This window comes from Aulonocara stuartgranti (genome assembly GCF_965226115.1).
Source record: "Aulonocara stuartgranti genome assembly, chromosome: 3".
NCBI classification, from domain to species: Eukaryota; Metazoa; Chordata; class Actinopteri; order Cichliformes; family Cichlidae; genus Aulonocara; species Aulonocara stuartgranti.
In genome coordinates this window covers 868,474-894,526 of record NC_138941.1, presented here as the reverse complement: position 1 = coordinate 894,526, position 26,053 = coordinate 868,474, and the positions used below count along the sequence as shown (strand labels likewise).

Sequence of the window (26,053 nt, the reverse complement as noted above, 5' to 3'; positions counted from 1 at the left end):
CTGCAGCCTCATTCTGACTGACAGGAAGTGTGTTATCCATGAGCTGCACTTCTGTGAGGAAGTTTCCTGCTGTGTTTCCTGTCTGTGGACAAACACGAGTGTTCCAGCTGAGGACTTGGTTCCTTCCACCTGTCCATACAGGACATCACGCTGTCTGCAGCTCTGTAAATGCAGCTCCAGGTCCTTCCACGTGCTGCTCTGTATTTGTGCAGTTTGTAGTGTGTCCTGGGAAACGTAGCACACATGGTGTTCTTCTGCTGTTTCCTCCTTTCACTGAGTGTGAAACACTGACGCTGTGCTGTTGTTCACAGAGGGGAGCTGATTCTAGCTGCAGCTGGACTCTGTCATCTAACTGAATGTGTTGGTGCTGATCACGGGGCTCTGAGGGGGGAGCAGCAGGAGGACTCTGGATGCTGACGTCAGTGTATCTGTGGAAGCTCCCACAGCGTGTCTGTCATTCAATATTGTGCTGTATATTGTATCTATGCAAAGATGAACAGACTGTGTGTTCACTGGTCTCTGTGCTGCAGCTCTGATGTCATCATCACTCCCTCCTCCACCCTCAGCAGTCCCAGCATGCTGCTGTGGTGCACCCCACCCTCACTCTACACCTGAGCCACAGACCACACCCTCCACCTCAATATACACCACAGTTTTCTCTGCTGTGGAAATGAGATCAGGAGGAAATCATCATTATTATTATTTAATAAACGCTCACATTAATGTGGGCTTATTTGTTTCATATTAGAAACATTAGTTGAGTGTTTTTAGTATAAAATGGTCAAAGTCCCTCTTTTTGCTCCTCCCCTCACCTGTGGATGGGCGGTGCTGTTACCGTGGTGACAGCTTGGATGTGTTTCAGTCCTGCCTGGTTATCACTGCAGGAATCTTTCACATTTATTACAGGTAATAACTCTGATTTTTCTGTGTATTATGAACCAAATGTATCCTGATACACACAGAGATGGATGAGCAGAGGTCACATGATGAAAGAACAAACATGGAGTCTTTGATTTATTTAGATATTTATTGATGAATGCAAACAAACCTGACTCTGAACCATCGTCCAGCAGAACAAACCTGATCACATGACCTGCTGACCCAAACAGTGCAAAGCTCCATGGCAACAACAACAAACAGCCTCACATATGTTAACAGAGGCTGTTAGAAGCACAGAGTCTTTACAGTCTTTCTCCTGTTTGGACACAGATCTCTGCACATCTTCATCACAGTTACTCACAGACGTGCAGAGTGTGTGGATATCAAAGCTAAGTTTCCACCATGTTTGTAGTCTGTACTGGGACTCATGGAGCATCTCTCTATGAGCACTCAGTGCTTTAAACAGTGCGTCCCAGTTTAACCAGCAGCCTTCACACCACACATCACACAGACATGGAAACTTCAAACCTCAGACTGAAGACACCATCAGAAATAAACAGATTGTGATGAAGATGAAGAACTGGACCAGTTTGCTGTGGTTTCTTCTGTTCCTGTCAGAAATAAGAGTCTGGCAGCACTTTGCTCTCCTTCCACATGTTTAAGGAGGAAGTGAAGAAGAGCGAGTGAGTCGTCTTCCTCTGTGGGCCCAACATCAGGCAGCAGCCACGTATTTTTAAAAACCCAGCACACTGCTTCAGAAACACTGAGTCCAGGTGACCAGAGTCATGTGATCAGTGAGGTCTTCACTCAGGACGTCACTGCTTCAGGACCTGATTCAGAGGTTTATAAGGACGTGGATCATTGGTGCTGATGTTGTGTGAGAGCTGGTGAACCATGGGGAACATAAATAACAACCAGGCCATCAGCAGTTCTACCCCCAGCTCTAAAACCTACATAATACACTATACATATAGTTATATAGGTTATAGTATGTTCTATATAAACGTAGCTGAAGCGGTTTCATTTGTAGCTTCACGCTGCACTTCACATGTTTGTCCACCAGATGGCAGCACAGAGGCCTGTGTTGGAAAGCTTTGAGTAATGAAGCGTTTTCAATCCAAGCTTCAGAAAGCTTCATGTGGTCATCAAGGAAGCAACCAGGAAATATCTGCTGTGTGTAAAAACAGCAACACAAGAATCCAGGATGAAGACAAGAAACTCAAAGCTCACAAAACAGGTGGAGCTAATTTTGTGACGTGTTTCTGTAAAAACACCACAGAAGTGAATCATCAAAGTTTCCATGTGAGCTGATGATGCTGCTGCAGAGTTTCTGTGAACCTCCTGTGACCCCGCCTCCTCATACAGAGACATCTGATTGCTCTTCAAACTGCATCACGTGGACACATGTGATTGTGTGTTGTAGTATTGATCCCAATGCTGGTATCAGTCCTGGATCAATAACACTGGATGGATGCGTTCAGCATGGAGCCCTGAGCTGTGTTACAGACAAACATGGAAACTGACAGGTCTGTGTCATTCACAGTCTGTAACACTTCTAAACAACAGAGGCTGACCCAAGTGCCTCAGAGCCAGGCACGCTCACATCACAGCTCTCTAAATAAGCCAGTTTCAAAATAAGAGCTGAAAGCTGTGTTTGCTTGTGTTAGCTTATTATTGTGGAGACTAACATTCAGTGATCATGTGTTCAGACTCATAATGATTACTCTCAGAAATCCTGATCTTTGTATTTACTGTGTGTTGGATCAATAACTGAGATTCATGGTATCACACAGCTGTGCTGCTGCTGCTGATGTCAGCACATCTGGAACAATACGAGGTATCTGCTAGCAGACTGAGCAGGACGTGAGACCTGTGGACTGTTTAAAGCTGTCCCTCCACAGCTCACTCAGACCTGATCCACACCTCAGTGATATTCTCTGACTTCCTCAGTAGAGACAGAAACCATTCAGATCTGGGACCATCAGCTGACTGATGATGTCACACAGACTGTGTTTTTCAGGAACAGTGATTCTGATGTGAGCCTGCTAGCTGACAGCAGACCTGATGAAAGCACATGTTCACATCTGTGAGGACAGACTGGACTCTTTGACTGCACCTTGGTTCTCCTCAGAGGTCTGTACAGGAGCATGTCCACCCCCACTGAAGATCTCAGTCACTGTGAAACATAGAAAGCTGCTTGTGTGGCCTCTGCCTCACATGTAGATACAGCTACAGGTTTCTCTGTCAGTCAGACTGAAACAGTGTCCTGATGCTGCATCATTCAGCTCTGTGCCCCAGTCAGCATCACTGGGAGCTACCAGTGTTTCTGCCCTTTTCCTGTAACACTACACTCAGCACAGGCTCAGCTGGTATCCAGTGTTGGACTTTGGCTTCAGCTGCTGTGATAGATCCTCTAACATAGATCAGCTCTGCTACATGTTGTTAGATAAGTGCAGCTGCTGTCATGTCCTGATGTTTCTCTGGCTCAGCAGCTTCTCCATCAGAGGTTCACATGGAGCTGATCCAGTATCTCCAGTAACTGTGTTCTGTGCCTCACTGGTTCATCCTTCTGTCTGTGTGACGTCAGTCAGATGTTGAAGTTAAACTCTGTAATCTTCACTGTGTCACAGAGTTCAGTGAGTCCCGTTATTCACAGTATCAATCAGATCATCAGAGAACAGCTGATCAGCAATCAGTGGTGCCAACAGCGCCTCCTGTGGTGAGAGGATGCAATAATGCAATGTAGCATTTTTCCACTCAACACTTGCAGTCATGGAAACTGTCTGTTGGATCTGTGTGACGTTGCTTTCTTGGTTAGAGTTCCTCACAAATGTCCAGATGATTCTTCTAATGAGGCGTCGACCATGTTTGCAGCTCTTTGGAAGAAAACGTCGCCCTTTGCCATCCTTACTTTTCTTTGACTTCTTCAAATGCAGCTGAACTCCAGCTGGTATTTTCTTGGACTTTGCAGCTGTTTCTGGTCATCAGTTCATTCCTGCAAACCTCTGAAGCTGAACAACAATGATGCTGCATTGCTGGCTGATCCCAAAAGGTTGATTCTGTTCATCTGGACGTTTTCAGAAACGTTTGCTCACTGATCAGGTGACTTCTTCAGTCTCAGCTGACTGCAGCTTTACAAGCTTACAAACAGCACATTTGCACAATGACTGAAAGCAGCAGCACCTGATATATATGATACTAATATAATACATATACATATATAATCCATACTAATGATGAAGGAACTGAGCTCACAGTCCATTGTTCATTCAGTGAACTACTCAGTTTATTTTGGGCCTCAGAAATGCTCACTCTGTTTGTACATCACTGTCAGCAATAGACTCATTCTGCTGTGTGGACAGGAACACATGTGACATCACTTCCTGTTTGTTTGTGACTGAAGAAGTTTACAAGGAATCATTTAGAAGAGTTTCAAACATCAACTGATTGAATCCATGAATCTGAAAACGTGTTTGTGAGTGAAAGAGACAGACATGTACAGACTGAACTATCTGTTCAACAGTCAGAGTGTTTCTGTAACAGGAGACACTCTTTACACTCCACTCAGCACAGGGACACTGAGCAACCACGAGACCAGTCTAACATAAACCCAGGATAAAGAGTTTGAGTGAATGTGGTGTTGAAGGTGTGGAGGTGGATCAGAGTGTCAGAGGAGACTCTGTAGAAGGACAGAGTGCCAGCAGGACAGTCCACATACACTGCTGCTCTGTTAGAGACGGAGGAGCAGGAGGAGGAGGAGATGGATGTTAGTATCTTATTGTGCCAGACATAACGAGGACCATCATCAGAGCAGCTCAGACTCCAGGACTGATCATTGTTTCCAAACACACAGTCACTGCCTCCTTTCCTTCTGATGCTTCTGTAACTCACTGATATATCAACGTCTCCTCTCCACTCGACCTCCCAGTAACAGCGACCAGTCAGACCATTTCTACACAGCAGCTGACGAACATCAAATCTGTCTGGATGATCAGGATATGACTGAACCTCCTTCACACGTGTCACCTTCCTGTTGTTGTCAGACAGTTGGAGCTTTGTGTACACTGTGTTTGTGTCGATTGTGAGTTGACAGGAATCTGATGGAGAGAACAAACACAATCCAGCTGCAGTTATTGATCCATCATCTGTTCATTGATTGACACTTTGATGATGACTCCTGACATGATGAAGATGGTTGAATGTGTGCTGCTTTGTTTTCATGAATCCCATTAAAAACACACTTACACTTCCTCAGACCTGGTCTCAACCATCGGACTCCAGCAGGCTCCACCCTGAAAGGAGGAGGGGGGTCAGAGCAGCACAGTCAGCATGCACACATGGACATTACATGGCTCTCACACACACACTGTTACACACTGAGCTCAAAGCTCGGCTCCACTGTTTTATTCAAAGAAATCTACATTTATTTATCAGCACATTTAAAAACAGCTTGAGCCAAAGTGCTGCACAGAGTAGAGAGAAAATAGGAAACATACACAGTAATGACTATAAAGACTGGTCAGGATTGAAAGCTACAGAGTACAAATGTGTTTCCAACCGGCTTTTAAAAATGTCCAGTGTTGGTGACGACCTGATGTGAAGGGCGACTGTTCCAGAGTTTGGCTGCAGCCATCGATAAAGCTCACCTCTGTTTTTACGTCTAGTTCTGGTCAGAAGCTGCTTATCTGCAGACCTGAGGGCTCCACTTGGAGTCTTTTGTTAAAGAGAGATAAGATGGAGCCAATCCATTCACAGATTTAAAGACAACCAGATCTGGAAGTGGATTCTACCACGTACTGGTAACCAGTGGAAAAAGCTGGTGATGGGTCGTCTAGCACAGACCCACCGCTGGAACCAGACAATTGATGAGGGAGAGAACTGTGACAGCGCCGTTCCTTCACTTGACCTCAGTCGCTCTCGTCTGCTCCCTCGTAACACTGCTCTTTATTGAGCTTACATGAATATGCACAAGTTCATTATGACGTCTTACACAGGTATGAACAAAGAGTACCAGTCTGTGCATAGTGTGTGTGTGTGTCTGTGTGTGTGTGTGTGTGTGTGTCTGTGTGTGTGTGTGTCTGTGTGTGTGTGTGTCTGTGTGTGTGTGCGTGCGTGTGTCTGTGTGTGTGTGCGTGCGTGTGTCTGTGTGTGTGTGTGTGTGTGTGTGTCTGTGTGTGTGTGTGTGCGTGCGTGTGTCTGTGTGTGTGTGTGTGTGTGTGTGTGTGCGTGCGTGTGTGTGTGTCTGTGTGTGTCTGTGTGTGTCTGTGTGTGTGTGTGTCTGTGTCTGTGTGTGTGTGTCTGTGTGTGTGTGTCTGTGTGTCTGTGTGTGTGTGTGTGTGTCTGTGTGTGTGTGTGTGTGTGTGTGTGTGCGCGCGTGTCTGTGTGTGCGCGCGTGTGTGTCTGTGTCTGTGTGTGTGTGTGTGTGTGTGTGTGTGTGTCTGTGTCTGTGTGTGTGTCTGTGTCTGTGTCTGTGTGTGTGTGTGTGTGTGTCTGTGTCTGTGTGTGTGTGTGTGTGTGTGTCTGTGTGTGTGTGTGTGTCTGTGTGTGTGTGTGTGTGTGTGTGTGTGTGTGTGTGTGTGTCTGTGTCTGTGTCTGTGTGTGTCTGTGTGTGTCTGTGTGTGTCTGTCTGTGTGTGTCTGTGTGTGTCTGTGTCTGTGTGTGTGTGTGTGTGTGTTCCAGATGTGACCCTGTGACCCCAAAGCTGGTGCTAAGAGTCCAGCGGTCCCCCTAACAAAGGGCTCTTATACTTAACCAGACACAGAGCAGGTGTCCTCCTACACCAGGGGTCTCAAACTCGCGGCCCGCGGGCCAATTGCGGCCCGCAGGACGATAGTTTTTGGCCCCACCTTAATATGAAAATGTAATGTTAGTTTGATAATGTATGACACTTTACAGTGTTGTGGGCGGAGCTGAATTAACCCACCAATCAGGGTGGGATATGGATCTCAGGGGACACCAGCCGGGCTTGATGCAAGCAGGGAAACATTTCTCAATGAGTCAAAGTTCCAGCAGCGTTGCCCTGGAGTGTTTCTTTCTTTCCTGTGCCTGGCTGGCTTCCTCCTTTCTATTGGGCAAACGCCGACATTCGCCCCAGCGCGCTGCGTTCACAACACTTCAAAAAAAGTTGTTTTTTTAAGTTGCTGCCCAGCGGGACATTATACGTATATAGATTTATACACACGTCAGTGGGATTTAAAGTTATTTTTCCACAGAGAGAGATCTCATATTAACTCTCACAGTGATGCGTAGGCGGCGGGATAAAAGAAAAGTCATGAACTCAATGCAGCCCAATTTAGTCTGCAGTCACATAGCGACACCTGTTCATCGGCAACAACAGTCCCCGGTAACCCGGACTAATTATAGGGTCGCACCGTAATTTGTGGCTCCATGTTTTTATTTGCATCACTGCGTTTGCATTGCAGCAAACATGAACATTACATATATTTCAATATAATGTAAAAGCAGTCAAAACAACTAACATCAGAAACAGCTGATGTTATTTGTTATATGTCACGGTGTCATTTCCGCTTCTTTCTCCTGTAACAACAGCCCGGCGCTGTGAGCAGTCGCCTTTTTTGCGCTCGCTATCCCTGCACTTTCTACCATCTGCAAACGCCACGGTGTTCGTGTCGTCATGAAAGACATGAACATCGAGCGTAAAAACAAAGGAGACTGCTACCGGCTTTTTATCTGCCGATCGCCGTGCTACGGTTGCAAGAAAAAGAAGCAGAAATGACGTTCTCTACGCGTTGAGACGTTCCCCGTCCGTCGGCTAAACGCTTGATTGAAACTTCAATGCGACAGTGACACCAAGTAGAATTATAAATGTCACATAGCCCCAAACATGTCTTTTTCAAAGCCTGCGGTGAAGAGAAAGGTTGGTGATGAGCACCGACAATTTCAGGAAAAGTGGGAAATGCAATATTTCTTTGTTGAGCACAGGGGCACCCCGACCTGTCTTATTTGCACAGAGAAAGTTGCGCTGCACAAGGAATACAATTTGAAACGTCATTACACAACTAGACATGCTGAGCTGGATGCAAAATACCAGGGAGACGAGAGAGCGAACCGGGTTGCCAGTCTTAAAACAGATCTACTGAGGCAGCAAGATTTCTCCAAGAAAGCAACCAAAGAGAATAATGCAGCAGTCGGAGCCACGTGGTTAGTGAGATGATTGCTAAAGCAGGGAAGCCATTCACAGAAGGTGCATTTGTCTAAAAGTGCATATTGCAGGCTGCAAATATAGTCTGTCCGGGAAAGAAAGGTCAGTTTAGCAACATCAGCCTTTCTGCCAACACCGCAGCAGATCGCATTTCTGACCTGTCAAGTGACATTTATGACCAACTGTGTGAGAAAGCCAAATGTTTCAGTGTATACTCAGTCGCTCTTGATGAGACCACAGACATCACCGACACTGCCCAGCTCCCAATGTATGTCCGTGGTGTTGATGACAGTTTTGAAGTGATGGAGGAGCTGCTCACAGTAATTCCAATGCATGGCCAGACCACCGCTCAGCAGATATTTACAAGCTGTGTGATGCCATTGAGAATGTTGGTTTGCCATGGAAGAGGTTTGTTGGAATAACAACAGATGGAGCGCCATCAATGACAGGGAGGAAACATGGACTGGTGGCACAAAACAAACTGGAAGAGGAAGGCGTGGAGGAGGCCATTGCTCTGCACTGCATCATCCATCAGCAGGTCCTTTGCAGCAAATGCCTGAAGTTTGACAATGTGATGTCTATTGTTGTGAAATGCATCAACCAAATCAGATCCAGGGGCTTAAAGCACCGAAGGTTCTGTGCTTTTTTAGAGGAAATGGAGTCAGAATATGGGGATGTGCTCGACTTCACTGAGGTACGTTGGCTCAGCAGGGGAAATGTATTAAAGAGACTTTTTGAGTTGAGAGCAGAAGTGAAGCCTTCATGGAGAAGGATGGAGTTAGTGTTCCTGTGCTAACTGATCCCAAATGGCTCATGGACTCAGCTTTTCTTGTTGATATGACACATGAGCTTAATGTACTGAACAAGACGTTACAAGGCCAGGGGCAACTTGTCAGTGCTGCCTATGACAACGTGAGAGCATTCTCCACAAAACTGGCGCTCTGGAAAGCTCAGCTCTCTCAGACAAACCTTTGCCATTTCCCAGCATGCAAGGCACTCGTGGATGCAGGCACACCATTCAGTGCTGACGAGTATGTTGATGTCATTTTGAGGCTACAGGAGGAATTTGACCACAGATTTGCTGACTTCAAGACACACAGAGCCACCTTTCACATTTTTGCGGACCCCTTCTCCTTTGATGTGCAAGATGCCCCTTCTGTGCTTCAAATGCAGCTCATTGAGCTGCAGTGCAACTCTGAACTCAAAGCAAAGTTCAGGGAGGTGAGTGGAAAAGCAGACAAGCTTGGACAATTTTTGAGAGAATTGAGCCCTAGTTTCCCTCGGCTTTCCCGAATGTTCAAGCGGACCATGTGCCTTTTTGGTAGCACATACTTGTGCCAAAAGCTCTTCTCCACTTTGAACTTCAATAAGTCCAAGTACAGGTCCAGACTTACGGATGATCAGCTTCAAGACATACTGAGGGTCGCAACTGCTTCCTCCCTCAGGCCAAATCTGGCTCGGCTATGCGAGAGGAAACGCTGCCAGGTCTCTAGCAGCAAGGAGTAGGCAAGAGAAGCCATGTTCAGAAGAACAGTTCATTTTCTACAGTGTTCCATTCATGTTCAGAAGAAGGTTATAGAACTGTTAATACAGACATTTCAATCTAAATACAGCAGATATAGAAGACTGAAAGAAACACACAAGTTCACTGACTAAAAATATCTTATTATTATTTTATTTATGTATTACAGATTGATTTATTTTCTTATTAATTCTTAATTTGTTTATTTATTTTTCATATTTTGTATTAAAAAATAAAAATAAAGAGATTTGAGAGGATTGGAATTTTTTTAACCATGCCTTTCTTGTGGAAAACCTAATGCGGCCCAGCCTCACCCAGACTTTGCCTGCAGCGGCCCCCAGCTAAATTGAGTTTGAGACCCCTGTCCTACACCATAAATCAGTAAGAGAGGGTACGACCTCTCTCATGGCCCCAAGTGGTGTGTGCATGCCAGAGCACTCTGGAAGGCACACAGAGTCTTTACAGACTACTCAGGATCAAACCTCTATCATTATGCAATCGATTATACAACTCTAAGCATATATGAGTAAATATTTCTAAGCATAAATGACAATCAACAATATAAACCTTACAGCTGGTTTTAATAACAGAATTTATTTGTTTCTCAAACGAGAAAGAGCTATCGAGAAACACTCCTAAATCTTTAGTTCTGAACTTTTCCAGTGGGCCAAGGTCAACATTATCTGCTAATGCTAAATAGGCTGCCGTTATTAACTAATGCTAATTTGATGTGAATTAGCATTATGCACTAATGCTAACACTTTTTAACAATGTGAGTAGCTAATGCTAACACTATTTCCCTTAACTTTATAACATTGTGAACGGCTAATGCTAACACTCTTTTCCCTAGCATTACAACATCTGAGCTGCTAATGCTAAGTAGGCCGCCATTAGCACCTACGTCTATCCATCCATCCATCCATTCGCTTCCGCTTATCCTTTTCAGGGTCGCGGGGGGCGCTGGAGCCTATCCCAGCTGTCATAGGGCGAAAGGCGGGGTACACCCTGGACAGGTCGCCAGTCTGTCGCAGGGCTAACACACAGGGACAGACAACCATTCACACTCACATTCACTCGCACATTCACACCTAGTGGCAATTTGGATTATCCAATTAACCTATCCCCACAAGCTGCATGTCTTTGGACGGTGGGAGGAAGCCGGAGTACCCGGAGGGAACCCATGCAAACACGGGGAGAACATGCAAACTCCACACAGAAAGACCCCGGCCTGATGGTGGAATTGAACTCAGGACCTTCTTGCTGTGCGGCAACAGTGCTAACCATCGTGCCACCGTGCTGCCCACCTACGTCTAATTTAAGGCAAATACGCATTAGAACCTAATGCTCATATCGTTTTCCTTTGCTTTATAGCAATGTGAGCAGCTACTGCTAAATAGCATTAGCTAATAACAGCAGTCTAATTTAATGCAAGTTAGCATCATTTGCATTATAACGATGTGAGGAGTTAATGCTAAGTATGCTGCCATTAGTGGCTAATTCTAATTAGGGGTGAATAATTATTACAAGCTAATGCTAATATCGTTTTCTCTTCCCTTTTAACAATGTGAGCAGCTAGTGCTAGGTAGGCTGAAGCTAGCAGCTAATGCTAAAGCTAAAGATAATTTGATGTGAATTAGCATTACATTAGTGAGGAGTTAATGCTAAGTAGACTGCCATTAGCAGGTAATGCTAATTTAAGGTTAATAGGAATTGGCATCTAATGCTAATACCATATTTTCTTGCTTTAACCCTTTAAAACTGGTCAGAGTGGGCACACTCCGTTTTGCGCAACTATTTTTAAATCCCGGTAGCACTGTAATCACGTGAGCTAGCGCAATAATTTTTTTTGCATATGAAACCTGAGGAGTTGTATTTACATCTTATGCCATCAGCTTGTCCTAGGTTACAGTTTCCTTCCACATATGCTTAGGACTCATATTGCTCTGCTGGAAATAGTTTATTTTGATGCATATGCTGTTATTTTGCAAATTTGCAGTATAATATTTATTTTCGTTTTTCCTGCAGTATATAAAAATTGGTGTATTTCAAAAATAAAACTATGAAGGCACTCAAAATAAATTTCCTGAGGTGGGAAACTATTTTGTGCAACTTTTTTGTATTTACAGTTTTGAGGGATAAGCCTCTTAAATTTCTCTAACTAGAAATATATGTTAAAAAAACAAAAACGATTTTCAATTTTTTTGTAGTTTATTGCACTTTTTTGCAATTTATGTAATTACTATGCACTTAATACATACATATTATTAAAATTTAGGCTGTAATGGTTGTACTGATGTATAGTAACTTGAAATGCTCCCAAAAATGGCTCTACAGCATGTAAAAATATAATATAAGCTCTGGCGGACTTGGTTCTATGGTAGGTCTAAACGGGTTAAATCAATATCAGTAGCTAATCCGATTGCTCAGTCTGACGTCAGGTGAAGTCATTTTTATGCATTTAAGAGCTGTGTTGAATTCAACATTACAAACTGAACATTAGAACTATCCTCTTCTCCAGGATTTTCCTGATTTAACATTTCAATATGACATTTCCAGCGCTTTGTTTTCTCTGCTCACAGACAAAACAGATACACGCATGTATATACAGCCCACGTCCAGCTCTGCATGCACTCCTGCTCCATTTCTATAGAGAATAAACAACGTAACACAATCATTCTCCATTGTTTTCAACTCAACCAGCTGCATTTAATGAAGGAGTTTGAATTTACTTTACAACAGCTGCTGTTGTTTCCTGTCTGCATTCATGTTCTTAACTGTACTCCACACATTCTGAACTGGTGTACCGTAATTGTCGGGCTATAAGCCGCTACTTTTTGCACAAGCTTTGAGCCCTGGGGCTTTTAGTCAGGTGCGGCTTTTCTATGGATTGTCCATGAGCGGATTTGTTTTGTTTGTTCTGCTGTTGTACGGCACTACGTTGCCTGGCGGAAGGATCGGGGTTCAAGAGTGGTATGTTGGTCACATGTCCATCCGTCAGGCAACGTAGTGCAGTACGAGGTAGCGCGAAAAACAAACTTCAAAGTAGCGCTACCCGTTCAGCTGGAGGCCTGGATGATGAGCGGCGATAAACTTGCAAAAAGCAAGTTATGCCCAACTCCACCATTGGATTCTGACAGCGTGGAAAAGTGTGAAAACATCCACGATCACCAACAGATTTCGAAGGGCTGAATGCTGCATGATGGAGAGGAGGACACCGCCACGGCCCTTCTGAGGGTGTTCGACTCTGACACTGACAACGAGGATTTCTTTGGTTTTGAAAGTGACAACGAAAGAAAGGAGCTGAGAGTGGATGACGAAGCCACCCTGAGCCTGTTTGTTTCCGACACTGGAGAAGAGGACTTTGGTGGTTTTAGTGCGCAGGAAGATGGTGGTGAATGACTGACTTTTCTTCTTGTTAAAGCCGTGTCACTGCACCTGAGCCTAAAAGGTAGTCCGAATCAATTGTTCTGGTGTGCTGTAGGTTATTGTTATGTACTACATTTGTTACTCATTTATGAAGCACAGTACATGTTTTGTACTTGTAATTACCGCTACTTGTACATATACCTAAAAAGTTATGCAAATATGTACCCATAACTTGTTTTTCAAAATATTAATAAAAGGGGTGTGTCTCCAAACAGCCATCTCTTTCCTGACAATTCGCTTTGTGCATATTCTCTTACATATGATAAGTCAACATTGAAACACCTGCGGCTTTTAGTCAGGTGCGGCTAATGTATGTACAAAACAGGATTTTCCCCTGATTTTAGCTTGTGCGGCTAATATTCAGGTGCGCTCTGTAGTCCGGGAAATACGGTAGTTCTTCCTAAAGTACTGCAGTATTCCTGCCAGTACATCCTTTTAGTTTTCCTAACTGTTTCCTCTGATGCTCGTTGCTATTCTTTCCTCAATGCAAATTCATGCTAAGCTCCTTCATATCCATCCCTGTTTCTAAACCTGTAATAATTGCTTTAATGTGTCTTTGGCCTAATTATGAGTCTGTCCATATGTTTGTAGTTCCCCACTTGCTTTGGTTTCTTAGCTCTGATTCTCTCAAATTTATCCTTGAAATCATTTACTGGCATCTCTCCCTCTCACTCCCACTATCCCCAGAACACCAGAGTATTCATCTCCTGGTTTATCCTATGGCCTCTTTGCATTTTCTCCAATCATCCCTGTTTCTAGAGTCTCGCCCCATCTGCAGGCAGTCCAAGAGAAACTGCCTCTGCCATTTTCTTCTTCTTAATCTTTGATTTTTCTCTTCACTTTCTCCATTGGGTCTTCTTAGACGCACTTTCCAGAAAGCAGCAACATTTTTTGTGCCCCATTTTTCAAATTGTGCATCTTACTTCAGCTTAATGTGTTTCCTGTTTTGTTTTTACACAGGTCATGTAAAAGAAATCCTACCAGAGACTCGACAAAGCTGAACTGAAAGACAGCACAGGCAATAAATCAGAGCAGCACAGAACTTAAGCTCATGGTCCATAGAAGCTGGGCTCTACAGGTGTACCAGGACAAGCTTAGTGTAAGTCCCTCGAAAAAGTTTCACTTGTGCTGTTTCGGTGTAAATTACTGGTTTGTTTGAACAATTTCATCAGCTGAACCATAAATACTCCAAAACAATTTCTTTGTGACTAAGTGTGATTTTTCATTTTGTAATATTAGCATGTCAAACTCTACATTCTCTACACAGATGAGAAATGAAGTGTATTTAATAATAAAAGTTATCTCTCAGAGACAAAGTTAGTGTCTCATTCAGGTCTGTATCTGAGTAGCCTCAGACACATGCAGTGCTCATATTTTCTGTTTTGTGTGTCACTCAGACCTCTTCCTGACAGGGGCAGCAATTTCATTTAAAGTCCCATTCACTGATACAGGCTGCTGGAGCTCCAACCAGGAGGGTACACACATGATCCAGGGAAAAAAATTATATATGGTCTCTTAGATAAATATTAAGAGGTCCTGTGTTTTACTAAAAAATCAAAGTAGTAAAACACAGGACCTTTGGGTTAGATATAAGGTGATTTGACAAATCATGTCTGTTGTAAATGAGTAAGCCATTTATCGACCTGACTCAGGTTTTAAATCATCATCAGAAAAGACTGAATCCTGACCTGAGAATTGTACACTTTGGACTCTCCACTGCACAAAATAGAAGCTTCAGTCCTGAATCCTGCAGGTTGTTGTTACCCAGATCCAGCTCTGTCAGACGGGAGGACTGGGAGCTCAGGACTGAGGACAGAGCTTCACAGCTTCTGTCTGACAGGTTACAGCCACTCAGTCTGAAGAAAGGATGACAAGAAGACATGAAACACTTGTGTTAAAGTATATTCATGGTGCCATGAGGAGCTACTACATTTACAATATTTCAACACTGTTTCAGGACATGCTGGAATCCTTATTGCCTCATGTTACAAAAGTCAAATGTGGCAGTTTACTGTGACTTGCATGGATTCATTAAAAAAACAAAACATAAACACTGTTAATTTTTTCCAAATGAAATTGATTAAATGATGTTAATTGATGAAAAAAAAATCGATATTGCTTGATCTGACCTCAGCGTTTCCAGTTTGCAGTATTGACTCTTCATCCCAGCAGACAGAAGCTTCACTCCTGAATCCTGCAGGTTGTTGTTACCCAGGTCCAGCTCTGTCAGACGGGAGGACTGCGAGCTCAGGACTGAGGACAGAGCTTCACAGCTTCTGTCTGACAGGTTACAGCCACTCAGTCTGAAATCAAGGTGGAAGGGAGACAAGATCAACCAAACAAATCAGAGCTTTATTGCTTTTTTATTGTTTTTAAGCAGAAATCAGTGAGGTGCTGGTAGATTCTGTTCTTTTGGTTTATTACCCAACAACACACACATACACTAATATTTGTGACTTTTGTAATAGTAGCATTTACAATGCAAAGCAACAGCGATCACAGATTGAAGGGGCCTGAATAAAACTACAATGCAGTGATTTTTAAGATGACCTGTTCTTCCAATTTCCAACAACAGATTTCTCCAACCTTACAGTTAAAAATAATTCTTCATCTCATACTGAATCTTGGTGCACCTCCCCCCAGTTTATTAAAATGGAGTGGTACTGAAGTTGCTGTAAGTGATGTGTGATGCCACTGATTTCCTTCCTGATCCAATACAAAGTAAAATTCAGGCTGGTATCTGCGATACTGATGAAAACTATTCCTTCAGAATCAATACAAGACATAAGAAAAGATGTTTTGTATAACATAAAAAGCCTGAATTTTAAAATATTCAGTTAATAATCAAAAACAGATGTGACTGAAAATAATAAAACTGAGAAACATTTTATGGCCATTCGATCCTTTTACAACCATTGCAAGAGCTTGGTTGGCATAGCCGGCAATACGTTGGATAGTAATAAGTCCGGTGGGTGATGGGCTCCACCAGGGCTGCCCTTTGTCACCGATTCTGTTCATAAATTTTATGTTTAAAGGCTGTATCAAAAGTTCATTCAAGTTACAATATTGTGGTCAAAAGTTCTCCTTTTTTCTTTTATACTATACAACTACGCTGTCTCATGGTTTTAGGACATGGATCTGTCATGGAAGAAATCTATGACCACTTTTAATCAACATTTTAAAAATAAACATGATCACAGATTTACTCACAGAGCCTTGTTGGAGGCTTTGACCACTGGCAGCAGCCTCAGAAGAGCCTCCTCTGAAGCAGAGTATTTCTTCAGGTCAAACACATCCAGATCTTCTTCTGATGACAGTAAGATGAAGACCAGAGCTGACCACTGAGCAGGAGACAGTTTACCTGTGGAGAGACGTCCTGATCTCAGGGACTGTTGGATCTCCTCCACTAGAGAACGATCATCCAGTTCATTCAGACAGTGGATCAGATTGATGCTTTTCTCTGCAGACAGATTCTCACTGAGCTTCTTCTTGATGTACTGGACTGTTTCCTGATTGGTCTGTGAGCTACTTCCTGTCTGTGTCAGCAGACCTCGTAGGAGAGTCTGATTGGTCTGCAGTGAAAGACCCAGGAGGAAGCGGAGGAACAAGTCCAGGTGTCCATTTGGACTCTGTAAGGCCTTGTTCACAGCACTCTGGTGGAGAGATTGAAGTTTTAGTTTGTTAAATAGTTTAGACCATGTAGAGGTTGTTTGTTGTTGTTCCAGCAGATTGAGTCCAGAGTTGATGAAGGTCAGATGGACATGAAGAGCAGCCAGAAACTCCTGAACACTCAGATGGATGAAGCAGAACACCTTGTCCTGGTACAGTCCTCTCTCCTCTTTAAAGATCTGTGTGAACACTCCTGAGTACACTGAGGCTGCTCTGATATCGATGCCACACTCTGTCAGGTCTGATTCATAGAAGATCAGGTTTCCTTTCTGCAGCTGATCAAAAGCCAGTTTTCCCAGAGACTCCATCATCTTCCTGCTCTCTGGACTCCAGTGTGGATCTGTCTCAGCTCCTCCATCATACTTGACCTTCTTCACTTTGGCCTGAACCACCAGGAAGTGGATGTACATCTCAGTCAGGGTCTTGGGCAGCTGTCCTCCCTCTCTGGTTTCCAGCACATCCTCCAGAACTGTAGCAGTGATCCAGCAGAAGACTGGGATGTGGCACATGATGTGGAGGCTTCGTGATGTCTTGATGTGGGAGATGATCCTGCTGGCCTGCTCCTCATCTCTGAATCTCTTCCTGAAGTACTCCTCCTTCTGTGGGTCAGTGAACCCTCTGACCTCTGTCACCATGCCAACACAGTCAGGAGGGATCTGATTGGCTGCTGCAGGTCGTGTGGTTATCCAGAGGCGAGCAGAGGGAAGCAGTTTCCCCCTGATGAGGTTTATCAGCAGCACATCCACTGAGGTGGACTTTCTAGGGTCAGTTAGGATTGTAGTTTTGTGGAAGTCCAGAGGAAGTCGACACTCATCCAGACCATCAAAGATGAACACAACCTGGAAGTCTTCAAAGCTGCAGATTCCTGCTTCTTTGGTTTCAGTAAAGAAGTAATGAACAAGTCCCACCAAGCTGAACTTTTCCTCTTTCAGCACATTCAGCTCTCTGAAAGTGAATGGAAATATGAACTGGATGTCCTGGTTGGCTTTGTCTTCAGCCCAGTCCAGGCTGTATTTCTGTGTTAAGACTGTTTTCCCAATGCCAGCCACTCCCTTTGTCAGCACTGTTCTGATTGGTTCATCTCTTCCAGGTGAGGCTTTAAAGATGTCTTCTTGTCTGATGGTTGTTTCTGGTCTGTCTGGTTTCCTGGATGCTGATTCAATCTGTCTGACCTCATGTTCATCATTGACCTCTGCAGTCCCTCCCTCTGTGATGTAGAGCTCTGTGTAGATCTGATTCAGGAGGGTTGGGTTTCCTGCTTTAGCGATGCCCTCAAACACACACTGGAACTTCTTCTTCAGGGTGGATTTAAGGTTACGATGACAAACTGCAGCTTGAAGTTCTGAATGAGAAGAAAAATAAACACTCAATTCCAAAAAGAACTAATCTTTAAAACATGTTGCTCCATCTTCCATCTCTGGAAAATGTTCATTTATCCAGCAGCTTAAATCTTTAGATAAATCCTCTTACTGCTCTGCAGACGGTCAGCCAGCTCCTCCTGCTTCATTCTCCTCAGGAAGTCCACTGTGATCTTCACAAACGCCTCTCTGCTGCTGCTCCTCTGACTCTCTAAGCATTCTGGGTAATCTGGACTCAGAACCTTCTGGATCTTCTTCAGCTCGTTCTTCACAAAAGTGATGATGTTGTCCTCCAGCAGCTGGAACAGAATATTTATGAATGAGCCAATCAGACTGAAATCATGGAGCCAAACATCAGATCCATGTTGGACACACTGACGATCCACTGGTCTACAAAGAGCAGCATGGAGATGACTGTGAACAGAACAGATGTAACAGTAGTTGTTGTACATGTACAGACCATAAATATGGAGTCCAGCTGTGTTTGATGCTGCTGGGCAGACTGACCACTGGGAACCTCTGAGCTCTGCTGCTCCACTCTGTGGAGGAACCATGAAGGATTAGATCAACACAGGATAAAGATCCAGGAGTTTCTGCTCAAATAACTTCATCTGAATCAAGTCTGTCAAGTTTTAAACTCTCAGATTGTGAACATATCAGTAATTTTCAGTCTGTTTTCATGGACGTCCTTTCAGTGGTGATGTCAGGGATGATTTTGAAGAAGCTCATCAAACTGAACCATCAGCAGATCACTGCTCCAAAACCAGAACATGATCCGAGTCTCCCTCCACCACCAGAACACCAGCTTTACTAACGTGGTAGATCAGTGTAGTACAGATCAATAACTGATGAGTCATTTGATCAAAATCACTGAGTGCTTCACGTCTGACCCTCTGATGCTTCTGTAGACATTTTGCATATTTAATGAATGTCTGACAGTTTTACATTCATTCTATGAACACAGTGGAAATGTTGTGTTATAGTCTCCATGTTGTTTCCAGCATCATAAATTCTTAAGTTCAGAAAATTAGATTCTTTCTTCACAGCTGAAAAACAACAACATTTATTCTCTATTGAAATCTGCATCGTCCACTCCAAAGGTCACAGTCTGAAGGTAACATCTGGTTTTGTTCCCTGTGGTTAACTCTGAGCATCAGTATGGTGGGATTTATCCACTACATCCACACCACTGTGGTTCAGTGTTGTCCTGATGGAGTAACAGCAGCCAGTATGATCCAGGCTTTAGCTGCTGGGTCTCTGTGTGACCTCTCAGACTGTTTAACAGATCAGACACAAAGAGAATCAGAGCAGCTCTGTTCTTTAAAGACAAACATGAACCCACTCAGGTCACACTTTCCCCACAAATATGAGCATCACTGTCCTCAAACAGCAAATGACCAAGTCGAACATTTGGATCTTTTCTCTTTCATTGTTTTCTTTTTAATGAATCTTTGTAACAATCTGAGGATGTTTCAGGTCATATTTATCCAGGAAACACAAACATGTAAAGGAGTCATCACAGCTCTCTGACCTCGTTGCTCCAGGTTCACCACTGAAGCCTGGATTATAATCTTTGGACCGGTCACTCCTCACAGACGGACAGCTGGACCCTGCAGACTGTGACCTCTGACCTCTGCAGACACAAACATGATTGAAGCAGCTGTGATCACACAGACTGCAGATAATGCAGCTGTTTCCTGTCAGTAACATCCTCTTAGATTAGAGTTCAGCTTTTTACAGGAAAACTGGACAAAACTGATTTTTGTTACAAACTCATTTTCATTTCCTCTCAGCTCACAAACACAGTCAGACAATCAACCAGAGTCAACACTGATTATAATGTCAGTGCAGAATTATTTCTGTTACTCAGTGAGTTCAGCTCTCTGACCTCGTTGCTCCAGGTTCACCACTGAACTCTGGATTATAACCTTTGGACCGGTCACTCCTCACAGACGGACAGCTGGACCTTGCAGACTCTGCTCTGTCCTCCTCTTCCTCCATCATCATCTTCAGTCAGTCTGAGAGGTAAACCACAAACACTCAGTGAGTTCACATTAACAGGAGGAACTGAGTTACAGTCGCTGACCTCTGACCTGTCATGTGACCATGAAACCAGGTCAATATGTCTGTAGGTTCAGTCATCCAGGTCATGTGATCTAAGGAGCTTGGAGAGAAAAGAGACGTCTTTAAGTTTCTGGAAGACGTTTCATCTGAGAAGCTTCTTCAGCTCTAAAACCAAACGGTGGAGAGTCCCAGATATTTAAACCTGAGAGGGAAAGAAAGCATGTCGCTGACCCACCACTGATGTTATTTCAAGGAGGAAACTGAGAGCCTTTGCACCAGGAGCACAAACATCAGCTCCAGCAATGATCCACTGATGTGTTTTTATTCCATGTATGAATGTTGTTATTGACAGAGATGACGTTTGTGTGTCAGTGATGCAGTGACTGTTGTTGTTACCTGTACAGGCTGGTTAGACTCTATGAAACAGATCATACAGATCTCTGCATGTTAGAAGAGACTATTAAAGGTCATGAATGAGACAAAGGCAGGGAGGCGTCCTTTACAGCTAAACAGCAGAGTGAGAGAACAGCCAGCACCTCTACATTTATCACATTATACAGCACATGTATGATACTGACAGGGATGAGAAGAATTTAGTGATTCTGATCCCATCATTGATATTACTTATTGATTCTCAGTAGCTCTGCTCTGACAGTCACCACCATCACTGAGCAGCATATCAAAGACATTTGTGCACATTAACTGCATGTTGTGGCTCAAATGTTTGTGCATGTTGGAGGCATTTCCTCTTTGTTGTGATCAGTGTTGGTCATTACTCAAAACAGTCATTATTACACATATTACACAGAACACTTTAATTAAAAGTAATGGAGTACGTTACTTCATTACTCCTCATAACATTACTTTGATGTTAAAATGAACAAATGAGCATGTAACAACATAAAGCTGAGCTACAGCCCCACACACCAACACAGATCCTGATGAGGTCACGTGATGTTTCTCTGAGTGTTTATGAACACAAATCAAAGATGAAACAGCACAAAGACACTTCAAAGTGATTCTACTGTAGAAACATGAACAGGTAGAAACCTGCAGCCTGACTGCTCATCACTTTGTTACCTGTTCAAGTTCAGCAGCAGCAGCTCACTTTATCACGGTGCTGGTCTGGGGTCAGTGTTTACTCAGCTTTAACTAGTGATGTGACGTTCTGTATCGAGGCTTCGAAGCGTGTGTCGAGTAATGGAGGGGGCGTTTCCGCGAAGCGCGTATCCAGGCTTGCTTCATTTATGGGAGGAGCTGAAAATGATGACGTCCGAAGCCTCGCTGCCCGGCTGTACCACGTGACTGGTTCAGGAAGCGGTTCGAACTTTGCCGCGAGCTATGACACGATATAAACCCCTCAGACAAAATGTGGGCGTTTGATGGAGAGTTGCGGTTAGTGAGAGTTAGAGACAGTTTAGAAAAAAAAAAATCGCCTACGACCTGCCACAGTGGAGAAACTGTTTCTTTTTAACAAAAACCAATGATGTGTCCCCTAAACACTAATCACTGTCCTTGTCTCAATGTTACAAAAGCACAACCACTGTCCACACCTCACCTCACAGTATATGATCATTTCCATTTTAGGCATTTCCAAATAATCATGTTCCATACTGCCAGTATAAATATACACAGTACACTGCATCACTACAATATACATGTTTTACACACTTCTTTTGTTGTTGACATTTACAGGCTGTGTGCAAAAAGGCCACACTATTCAAATTCATGCCAACTAATATTTTTACGTCCAGTAGGTGTCCTACTAGAGCAAATGAAGCTTCAAGAAGCTTCGCGTTGGGGTGAACCAATTGGATGAAAAGCTTCAGTGCTTCATGAGGCTTCATCTGCCCATCACTAGCTTTAACCTCACTCTGGGTTCTTGGCTAGCCTAGCTTTAGCTTAGTGTTAGCATGCTGTGTGCTAGCTTAGCGTCAGAGCTCTGCAGGTGTCTCGTGTGTAAATATTAATCACAGTGACAGTAAAGGAGGTAAAGGGCTGTGACGTCATCACGTACGCTGCGTCCTCTGTGGGCTCTGAGTGAACTCAAAGTACAAACTACAAGTACACAAACACGAACGTAGCTCAGAGTGGCGGACACACTTGGCCTCGTTGGTCCAGCTGTGAGTCCGTTACCGTGAACTATGGAGCGGCAGATTTGTGCTGAACTAAGCTGCACACAGCTGATGTTAGCCAGGAAACATTACACACTGACTTTAATGGAGAGACCGGAAATACAAACACACACAGTTTGTTGTGTGAAGAAATCAAACACGAGCTGAACAATAGTGATGGGACGTTCTGTATCGAGGCTTCGGAGCGTGTGTCGAGTAATGGAGGGGGCGTTTCCGCGAAGCGCGTATCGAGGCTTGCTTCATTTATGGGAGGAGCTGAAAATGATGACGTCCGAAGCCTCGCTGCCCGGCTGTACCACGTGACTGGTTCATGAAGCGGTTCGAACTTTGCCGCAAATAATCATTTTCCATACTGCCAGCATAAATATACACAGTATACTGCCATCACTACACTATAGGTGTTTTACACACTCCTTTTGTTGTTGACATTTACAGGCTGTGTGCAAAATGCCACACTCTTCAAATTTATGCCAGCTATTATTTTTACGTCCAGTAGGTGTCCTGCTAGAGCAAATGAAGCTTCATGAAGCTTCGCGTTGGGGTGAACCAATTGGATGAAAAGCTTCAGTGCTTCATGGGGCTTCATCTGCCCATCACTACTGAACAAACAGTAAAGTTCCTAAAGACAAACTGTTAAAGGAGGAAACAAAGCAAACTTACAGTTTCTTCACACACCAACAACAAGCTCCACTCCACGAAGTTCAGGAAGTGAAATTAAACTTTGAGCAGGAAGGAAACACCCAAAGAGACGTTTGAGGACAATCAGGAGCATTGGAACACTGTGCTGCGTTCAGTTGCACCTCGGAAACTCCAAACCTCTGGCAGGCTGTGATTTATTTCTGCTGGTTTTCCTGTTTGAAGCACAAACATCCGTCATCACTTTGTTGTTGTTCTTCCTGCAGCGTTTAAATATTTCAGCACTGAACTGATGTTTCTTCAAAGCTCATTTCAACCTGTTGAAGTCATGAATGAAAGTGCAGACTGAGAGTGGATCACATGATGTTTGAGGTGTGTCATGTGACATGTTCAGTATTGTCACACATGTCTAGATTGTCCCTGATATCATAACTGCTCAAACACTGATAATTATATTTGAAGAATTATTCCTGATGGCAGCAAAGTTTGAATGGAGCTCTCTGTCTGTGCTGATTTGTCGCCCTCTGGAGGTCAAAGCACAAACTGCATGATGTCACTGTAACCACCACAGAGACAGGAAGTGTTTTTATGACTGAAACACTGAAATGATGCTAACGGCTGTCGTTAGGCTCACTGACAGCAGTGCTGATGTGTTCATGTCAAACACTGGCTCAGGTCAGACTCCTTCATCCTTCTCCAGCGTGAGGCCGCCCTCAGACCCACAGGAGCTCTGACCTTTGACCTCCTGACCCTAACCATTTTAGTCTTGTTGCATCTTTAAATGCAAATCCATCCAAACTGTAGCCGAGCAAAAGAAGCTGGAAGCTGTTCTATGAATGATGTTGTTGAAGGAGCTTGGAAAGAAAAGCGTCTGGACTTCTTTAAGTTGCTTGAAGAGGGACATGGACGTCTTAACGCCCACTCACATCCTGGGACATTTGATCACAGGAAATCACATGATAGCGTGGGGCTAGATCTCACAATGGGTTCACCCAAGACCTTGGCTGATTGAGACCCACACCCGTTTTCACGGAGGAGGAGGAGTTTCACATGCTGAACATGTGACAGCCTGGTTTAAAGGGACCAAAAGTAACTGGACACCTGATTCAGTTCAGGTTTATTCATCCGCTCCAAACCACAGCAGCAGTCACCTGCAGGGAACCAGCTAATCCATGTAACTGGGGACAGACCACAGCCCAGAGCACTGGTTCATGATGTGTTTGTGGACTGTAGGTTGTTTGGATAGAGATGAGATGTACTCAGCAGTCTGTCTCTAATGTTTAATGAAATGTTCTGAAGATGATAATAACTTGTGATTTTCTTTTGAATGAATCTTTAATCGTGTTGTAGGGCCTCTGACTCTCATGAAGATTTTCACATCAATGTGCTTTTCACAAAGATATTAACAATGAAAATGGCGTGCAGCCCTGAACTACTCATGCGTTAACTCAGCGGTTCCCAACCCCCGGGTCACGGACCGGTCCGTGAGTCGTTTGGTACCGGGCCGTGAGAGTCGAGGCTCGGTGTGAAATTGATGGTTGATAGGTTTGTAGCATAAACCTGTTCGCTGGATCGTTCAATCCAGCTACACAGCAAAGCAAGACACGAGTAGTTCTTTCTGTTTCTCGTGCACGGGAGAGAACTGGACCAATGCCGTTCCTTCGCTTGACCACAGTCGCTCTCGTCCGTTCCCTCGTAACACTGCTCTTTTATTGAGGTTACATGAACATACATAGGTTCATTAACATACACGTGAACAAAGGTACCAGTCTGTATGTTATGTAGGTGTGTGTGTGTGTGTGTGTGTGTGTGTGTGTGTGTGTGTGTGTGTGGAGTCAGAGTGTGACCCCATAAACGACTTCCCTAAACCTGCTGGTCTGGAAGTCCAGCAGTTCATCTAAACAAAAGGCACTTAGACTAAAACAGACATCCTACCACAAAACAATAAGAAGGTAGCACCTCTCCCATGATCCCAGGACGTGGGTGTGAATGCCAGAGCACTCTGGAGTCACACAAAGTCTTTAAAGACTACTATCATTACACCGGCAGATTCCCCCGGCTCAACATCGCCAGCCGGCAAAGATATTGCCGACATATTGGAGTCAATCGACAAGCGATTGTCCAGTTTCGACGCAAGGCTGTCCTTGGTGGAGATTCTTCACCGAGAATTTAAATGCTTGCGAGAATCCCTGGAGTACAGCCAGCAGCAGGTGGAAACGCTTGCTGCTGAAAATGCCACGCTAAGGGAGTCGGTGAAATGTCTCACAGATAATGTTACCCAGCTCAATAGAGAAAATAAAAAAAATAAAAGAAACAGTTATCGATCTACAAGCTCGTAGCATGCGTGATAATCTGGTATTTTCTGGTATTCCAGAAGCCGCTGGAGAGGACGCGGAGACCACGGTAAAAAGCTTCATCAAAACCCACCTGAAGCTGCCGGAGGACACTGTGAAGAACATCGTCTTCGATCGGGTACATCGCCTCGGCCCCATTCGGGCTACGGCCGGGAGACCACGTCCTATCGTGGCCAAATTCGGCCACTTCAAACAAAAGCAACATGTGAAAAGCCGCGGCAGGGAATTAAAAGCAACGGACTTCAGCGTGAACGACCAGTTCCCCAAAGAGATCTTGGAACGACGCAAGGTCCTCTTCCCAATCCGACGCGGCTTCATCCAGAAGGGCTCCCGCGCTGTCATCGCTGTGGACCGGCTGTACGTGGACGGACAGCTCCACCGCGACCCCAACATCACTCCGTGGCTGTATTAACCTCACACCAGATAAGAATCAGCTGCACCATTTCCCTATCCACTCACACTAACTTGCATTAACATCTGTTTAACTTACCAGCATCAAATCGCATCTTAAAGTGTGATTTCATAGCAGAATTAACACCGTCACTCTCCGTCAGTGATTTAATTGTAATGTTTACGTTTTGTTTTTGTTTTTTTTTCTTCTCGTTTTTTTTTTTTTTTCCTTCTTTCCCTCCTCTCTTTTCCCCCTCTTGGTTTTATGCTGCTCACCCCTGTCCTTGGTTTCTTTCTTTATTCCTTTCACTGCCTCGATCACCTGCTTCGACACTCATCCACAAACATCCTTTATTTCGACACATACGCACCATGCGCTCAACGGCAGCACATTTACATCAGTCAGACAGCGCACACAGTCATATAAGATACACACACACTTAAGCCAAGCCTACTCA

At 44.1% G+C, this 26,053-nt stretch overlaps 2 protein-coding genes across 2 annotated transcripts in view; both read right to left on the bottom strand.

Annotated features, from left to right (window-relative positions):
* LOC309702163 (uncharacterized protein) overlaps positions 1–26,053 on the bottom strand; it is an 854,297-nt gene that overhangs the window by 742,859 nt on the left and 85,385 nt on the right. Inside the window, exon 7 of the mRNA XM_082526612.1 lies at positions 19,548–19,649. Coding sequence (XP_082382738.1) covers positions 19,548–19,649 — 102 coding nt within the window. The remainder of the gene's footprint in view (positions 1–19,547; positions 19,650–26,053) is intronic.
* Positions 4,116–5,194, bottom strand: LOC309696982 (stonustoxin subunit beta-like; the record flags this gene model as incomplete). The annotated part of the gene is made up of 2 exons (XM_082518555.1): positions 4,116–4,976; positions 5,125–5,194. Coding segments are annotated over 2 exons (603 nt in total), but the record flags the coding sequence as incomplete, so codon positions are not given.